Raw genomic sequence first — 7,494 nt, 5'->3', positions numbered from 1 at the left:
GACGAGCCAGACAGGGTACGATGTAGCAACAATGAAAAATAAAACTTTCCTCTAGTCCTAAATGCTTTCTCTGCCCCCCACTATCATGATCCGAATTCTACCTTGCAAGTTTGGTTAGACCAGAGGGTGTACACTGGTACAGATAGGAACAGGTAACACGGAATCCAGGGCGGATGATCCCTTCAGGACCTGTGGTGTGAATGGCGATACTGGGAGTGTAGAGGGAGAGTGGGTTGGAAAGGGGGAACAGACTACAAGGATCTACATGTGACCTCCTCCCCGGGGGATGGACAACAGAAAAGTGGATGAAGGGAGATGTCGGACAGGGCAAGATATGACAAAATAATAACTTATAAATTATCAAGGGTTCATGAGGGAGGGGGAGCGGAGAGGGAGGGGGAAAAAAGAGTACCTGATGCCAGGGGCTTAAGTGGAGAGTAAATGCTTTGAGAATGATGAGGGCAATGAATGTACAAATGTGCTTTACACGATTGAGGTATGTATGGATTGTGATACGAGTTGTATGAGCCCCTAATAAAACGATTAAAAAAATAATAATAAAACTCAAAAAATAATTTAATGAGGAACTGTATTAAAGGGTTGCAGCATTAGGAAGGTGGAGAGACACTGCCTTACAGGAAGGCCCAAGTTGGGATCCATAGCAACCAGCATAGTGATGGTCCTCTCGGGATGCATCTTCACAGAAGGGGTCACACACACACACCCCCGCCCCAGGCAGCAGAGAAGCCATAGCAGAAGTGTCTGAATCACTTTGATGAAAAATTATTATTAGCCACAATGAGGGCTGTGATAATCAATGCTAATTTATACACCTTCCTTTCCCAAGGGCCTCTGATTGAGAGGAGAAGTGTGATTTCTCAGTCAGGAGTTATTTATACACCCCCACATCTGGGAAAATGGGGCTGAGAGGACTCAGATGGCCTGGAAGTTGGAGAGTTTACAATTTCCACTGGTCACGTCATCTCTCTCTGATGTAACTCCTCAGAGCACTCAGATGAAATATCTAAAGCTTTGTATTCAAACTTTCCGTGTGTCTAGAGCGCTTATCTCTCCCAGTGTACTTGCTCTGGTCTAGCCTGATTTGTAAGGTAGAATTGGGGTCATGATAGTGGGGAGCATTAAAGAACCAGAAAAATGTTGTGTGTTTCATCCATGCTATACTGCACCCTGGCTGACTTATCCGTTCCTTGTGACCCTTCTTTGAGGGTTTCAATCATTAAAAAAAAAAATAAACCTTTGCTAGTGTTTCTTTCCTTCACCAATTCAGCCAGCCAGCCAATACGTTTTAGAGAATCTTACTGCTCCAGCTCCTGTGAGGTGCTGACGTAATGTGCAGATGGACTAGGTAGCAGACGTGTGTGGCTTCCTAACCTCTATGGTCACGTGGGCCTGCCTTGTACTTCCTTTGTAAGCTTGGTGAAATGATCAAACTCAAATTCCCAAATGCTCAAAACTCATCCTGTACCATATTACATTTACGTCTGGGGAAATACACAGGCCCCCTTCCTACCCTCCAGAATACCACTCATGCACACCCTATAGCACGCTGGATCCCATGGCAGGATCTCATGCCCAAGTATGATGGCATTTTTGGTGTTTGACAGAAGTGCCGTGTTGCTCTTGATAAACGAAACTAAAGAGAAGGTGTCGACTTTGCTGAGAATTGTGTATAAGGATGGAGTTTAACATCTGCCTAGAAATCAACAGCATTCATCCTGATCAGCCTCTTGCTCTTTCCAAAATCTGGACTCTCCACCAACATGCCAGATGGCGCTTCATTCAGCTCTATATTTCTAGTGCCCATTCCAGGAGGATACCGTGAAAGGCTTCCAGTCCACATCCATTCCTCTAGCTTTCCTCAAGATGAGCAGTTGACATTGGAAAAACCCAGGTCTGGCTTCCAACATGGACACCGCCACTTGCTAACAATGTAGCCGTTGGCAAGTTCTCAAAACGCGGAGGTTCCATTTCCTCCTCTGGGAAAAAGGGAATAATATGAACACTTCCATCTTACACTCAATGACCCACAGAGAACTAGTCCTATCAGTTCCAAATGTTTCTCTTTTCATTCTCTGTCTCCTGCCTACTCCCTTCTTCGTTCAAGGTTCTCAAGGGGCTCGGGAGGGAGCTTTCACAATCATCTCTGTCCACACTCTCCTTTTTTCCCTTAGCTGCACAACAGGGCAGTTTCCAAACATGCACTTGGTGGAAAGAAATAAAAATCTCAGATAAAACCTCATCCAACCCTTAGTGTTTAGGCCCCAGAAGGAAGGGCTGGAAACAGCCTCTTGGCTCCTTCCAAGGAAGCGGGCCTGGCTGTGTCACAGGGGCCAGTACCTTTCAGCTGCGCAGGGTGACGGCACTGGAAGGAGCACTTGCTGCCAAACGTGGTCCCCTCGAGGCAGGAGAACGAGGCAGCATGAACATGATGCTGATCTGGGACACCGCAGTCCACGGGCTCACATGCCACCTGCTTGTTCCACTTGCCCTCCGTGCAGGTCACTGTCACACCGGGTCCCGTCTGAAAGACAGAAGAGGACGCAGTGAGGGGAGTGTGGGCAGACTGAGCTCCAGATGTGGTGAATTGAATTCCCTTGCTCCCTAGGCTAAGGCTCAGAAGGTTCTCGAGCTCCAGTAGACCAATACTTAACGCTTTAGTTTAGTTCATTTATTTCTTACGGCCCCCCCAAACTCTGAGCATTAAAGTTTTTTGGTTCCCATTTGACAGATCTGGAAACTGAGTCTCCGAGCTAATTAGCCCTAAGTTACACAACTGAAATGAGACAAAGGGGAAACTGAACCCAAAGTGTGTGATCGCCAACTGCTACCTATAGTTTCCCATATGGTTGTTCGGATTTTATTGATGAGAATCTTAACACCCAGCGACCTCAAAGGACTCTGAAACATGGCTCAGCTGAAGGGCAATTTGCATGTTTATTGACTTTGGAGGTTACCAAAGCCAGTCGTGGTGCTTGTCACAGAGTAGGCAGCACCCTGGGACACAGGAGACCTGTCTTCTGTGCTCTGAGACCATGGGTTAAGTCGTCCCTTTCACCGTGCGATGCATCCCATCGTTGGGCAGGCTGCATCCAGGCACTGCTTGACCTGCTTGCCCCTGCTGGGAGGGTTCCTGGCTCAGTGGTCAGGAGAGGCAGACACAGAGAGGGAAACGAGGCTGGGAAAGTGAAAGGGGAGACCGGGATGTGCATCACACTAGAAGATGATAGTGCTGCGTGGGTGGGAGGGTGAGGCCACTCTACCGAGCCAAGGGAGGGACCGTCCTCAACAGCCTAGAGGCTCCCATTCAATGAGGAGTCCGCCAAATCCCAGGGGACAGGGGATGCCAAATGTTGATGTGGGATTTAAAAAGCGGAGGACATTTTTTTCCCTCTTAAGCGCACATCAAAGGGAATAGAATTCCCTCACTGCCAAGGCAGTCTAATTATTTCCATAGACATTCCGACCTGCTGTGTCTGATGTACGGCATTAGGTGTCTAAGGAGGGCCATCCAGCCCTGCAGAGCTCTCAAACAGGAAACTATTGGAGTCCAGAAGCTGTGTACAAGTAGGTACGGTGGGTGACAAGGACGGTACCTTATATGCTTGGACACATGGGAGTGAAGTCTTCAGGCTGGTCCCTGGAGATGGATGCATCTATTGACAGAGCTCTGCAATCCTCAAACCTGAGAGCTAGAAGGACCCATACCACTCTCTTGTCCCACAGCCCCAACTCCTACCAGAGACCCGGCAGCAACATCCGGTGGAAGCAAGATCCTGACGCATCTCTCAAGTCCACTCACTGACACCAGCCTTGCTAGGGACACTCTCCTTCTGCCACGGATGCCTTTGATGGATTCGTGAGGGGACTCCCTACTTCCCACTGTACAGGTAGACAATAATCCAGCCCCAAGGGATGTCAGACGGTCCTTTGTCAACCATGATCAGACCATGTCACTTTCTTCAACTGCCCTTGGAAATCCACTCCCACCTCCGGGACCATGTGGTGGGCTCTCTGCTCACCTTCCTTCGTGGGCGATGCCAGAAACAAGATAATCCTCGGAGCGTGGCAGCTCTTTCTCCCCAATAGGTTGGAAGCCCAACGCATAACCACTAGTACAGTGGACGAGAGCTTTGCAACGAGGGAACACTTCTTTTTTGTTTTTTAATCATTTTATTAGGGGCTCATACAACTCATCACATTCCATACATACATACATCATGTAAAGCACATTTATACATTCATTGCCCTCATCATTCTCAAAACATTTGCTCTCCACTTAAGCCCCCGACATTAGGTCCTCATTTCCCCCTTCTCTTCCCGCTCCCCCCTTCCTCATGAGCCCTTGATAATTTATAAATTATTATTTTGTCATATCTTACCCTGTCTGATGTCTCCCTTCACCACTTTTCTGTTGTCCGCCCCCCAGGGAGGGGGTCACATATAGATCCTTGTAATCGGTTCCCTCTTTCCAACCCACTCTCCCTCACCCTCCCAGTATCACGACTTACACCACTGGTCCTGTAGGGATCATCTGCCCTGGATTCCCTGTATTTCCAGTTCCTATCTGTACCAGGGTACATCCTCCGGTCTAGCCAGACTTGCAAGGTAGAATTCGTGTCATGATAGTGGGAGCGGGGAGGAAACATTTAGGAACTAGAGGAGAGGGAACACTTCTTACAGCAGCCCTTCAACTTTGGCACAGTAAGGGTTTTATTACAAAATGCCTGGACTCATGGTATTTCAGATTTACATCTTACACTGAGATGCATACTAATTGTGAGAGAGACTATTCTGTACAGGAAATACTATCTTAGAAAATTCTTCTCATCTACCTACCTTTCCTTCCTTCCTTCCGTCCGTCCGTCCGTCCGTCCGTCCGTCCGTCCGTCCGTCCATCCATCCATCCATCCATCCATCCATCCATCCATCCATCAATATTTCTTGAGAATCTGTGTCAGCACTATTCTAAGTAGTAGACACCTGGTCAGTCTTCACTGGCCGGCGAAGGGGTTATGAGTCTAGCACCTGCACATACCTGGCTCTTGATCAGCTCATCATCCCGCTGTATCTGGAGCACATGGCCGGTCCGGCAGCTCACGGTACACTGGGCACCATGGTAGCGGTCGCTGCTGGAGCAGTTGAGAGAGGCGTTTTCCACAGCCAGCTCTGGGCAGTCAGTGGTCTCACAGGCTAAGTGCACACAGCTGGGAAGGGAAGAAACAAGAAGGTAAGAGGGAGCTTTCTAAGCAGCAGGGCTGCACTCCAGCTGAACGATGAAAGCGAAGCATCTCCCTCTCCAAAACTTCACAGGGTGCTGACGGAGACGTCAACAAGGGGCTGACTTGAGCCAAGAAGACTGTGGTGGCAGCCATTACAATGTGCTATGAGAGGAGGACAAAAAAGGTTCAAGTCCTGCCACTTGACAGCAGGCCTCAGTTGGTCCCTATGTAAAATGGGGCTGTGATGACAACAGAGAGGATGCATTGCACCTCCTCTCTGCCAGGCACTCCGTGGAACAAAAGACTCTTCCTATTTGATGACAGAACTCGCTTTCAAGGGACACTAAGAGAAACAAATGAGATAGTTTAGGAAAAGCACAAGGCGGAAGTCTGGGCACATATCAAGCACTCTGGAAATGGTAGCTAATGCTCTGAAACCACCACCTGTGTGCCAGCTCATCGTATTGTGCTGGCTTGTGTGTTGCTCCAATGCCGGGAGCTAAGGCACCAGCAGTTCAAATACTACAAGCTCACGCATGACAGGCATTTTCCGTGGAACTGCCAAACTAAGGGAAGAAAAGCCTGAGGATCTTAGGGAAACACTCTGAATTCAAACAGAATGTTGTCCAATGCAGACGAGAAGCCCCTAGGTCAGAAGGCACTCATGAGACAGAGAGGCTGCAACCATGCTCCGGAGCATAGTGACCGTTTCAATGAAGGCCTGCGATGAGACAGTGTTTCAAGCTGCTATGTGTGAGGGTACTGTGCATCCAAGTTGATGTGGTGGCAACAACCAACACCAAATGCTATCCAAATCCTCAGCCCTATTAGCGAGCAGTTCTGAGACTTTGGGCTAGGAACCTCTCTGACTATCAGGGTACTCAGAAATTCTACCAGCATCATGGAACCAGGAAACTCAACCGAGATGATACAAGGGGACATTCTTTAGAAACCGTGAAGTGGCACAGAACACATGCCGTGCTCCCTGCTGTAACCCCTGCTCCCTCTGCCCCCACCCTATAGTCTTCCTATCCTTCAGCCCAAACTCCATGTCCATTTCTAAAGCAAGTGCTCTCTGGTGTCCCCAGGTGAGCTCCCTTGCAGGCAGTCTACTCTCCGTTCTCTAACAAGGCTTCTGCATGTTTCATGCATGAGAAACAGAGACCCTGGGTGACTACCAGGTGCTGACAGATGTGTTAATCCTTATGGCTGCAAACAGAACCATGTCCCCTGTGTTTGGACGCTCATTCCCTTATATTATAGTTAGGCAGACACTCAGCAACCTTAGTGACTACTCACTGCTTGCTTATATGCATGAGATGACTCCATTCTCACAACAACCCTATGAGCTAAGTGTTATTTATTTTACAATTGGAAAAACTGGGGCTAAGCAAGATCAGGTTACCTGGTTAAGTGTGCGGAGCTAGTGAGAGGCAGAGCTGTAATTCCCACCCAGATGCGAGACTCCAAGGTCCTCATTGCTAAGCTCACCTCACAACCCTGGGCTAGCACTTCCTGGAGGATAGAAATAATATCTGGCTCAAAGCTGTATACTTCACCTTGCCAATGAAAACAAACAAATAGAAACCTTGTGAGTACAAGTTTTCTAAATAGTTATCAGGGTGGTAGTGTCTTACAATAGTTGCTAAGCATTTTCAGAGGTTATGATGTTGTGCCCTAACACTGAAAACTTCCATGGAACGGTTCCAGGTTTGCCCCTCTGTGTCTAGCCCAACAATGGGCATAGAATCGACAGACAAAAGAAAGAGATAGGCTGGCATCCAGAGCCCGAAGAACATTGGTTTGGGGATTGTCTCTAGGAAAAAGGCAGCAACAGGGAACCACATTTGCTTTAGAAGCAACTCCCCATTATCTCTTGACACCAGTGCCAGGATTTCCCAGAAGCAGACACTCCTCTCCAAACGGCCACCTGCAAGAAGCATGGTGTGAAACTAGAGGTGGAGTGGGGAACCAACAGCTTCCCTCAAATGTGTCGGAGACAAATCCAGCACCTAAAGAGCCATGCATTTCATTTCGGTCAGAGACCTGCACCGGTCCACAGTTTATACGTTCCTCCTATAACACAGGACAACAGAGGTAAAGGAACACTTCTGGAGAGACTCCCAACTCGCCTTCATCGTCCTGCACCTCCGAGCTTCAACATTGTGCTGGTGGAGACCTCAAAAAGGCTCTAACTCCGGACTCAATGCAAGGGCTTTGACACCAAACAATACATCTGTTCATGGTGTGTAAG

General features: G+C 48.3%; 1 protein-coding gene across 1 annotated transcript in view; it reads right to left on the bottom strand.

The window, feature by feature from the left end:
- Window positions 1-7,494, bottom strand: part of PAPPA (pappalysin 1) — a 238,737-nt gene that overhangs the window by 56,369 nt on the left and 174,874 nt on the right. Inside the window, exons 14-15 of the mRNA XM_013007231.2 lie at window positions 5,057-5,225; window positions 2,359-2,542 (exon numbers count right to left, since the gene is read on the bottom strand). Of these exons, the coding sequence (XP_012862685.2) occupies window positions 2,359-2,542; window positions 5,057-5,225 (353 nt within the window). The remainder of the gene's footprint in view (window positions 1-2,358; window positions 2,543-5,056; window positions 5,226-7,494) is intronic.

This window comes from Echinops telfairi, unplaced genomic scaffold (genome assembly GCF_000313985.2).
Source record: "Echinops telfairi isolate 266 unplaced genomic scaffold, ASM31398v2 ScPeMD7_7410;HRSCAF=8448, whole genome shotgun sequence".
Lineage (NCBI taxonomy): Eukaryota > Metazoa > Chordata > Mammalia > Afrosoricida > Tenrecidae > Echinops > Echinops telfairi.
The sequence above is the reverse complement of the archived record's forward strand: the minus strand, read 5'-3'. Positions and strand labels throughout refer to the sequence as shown.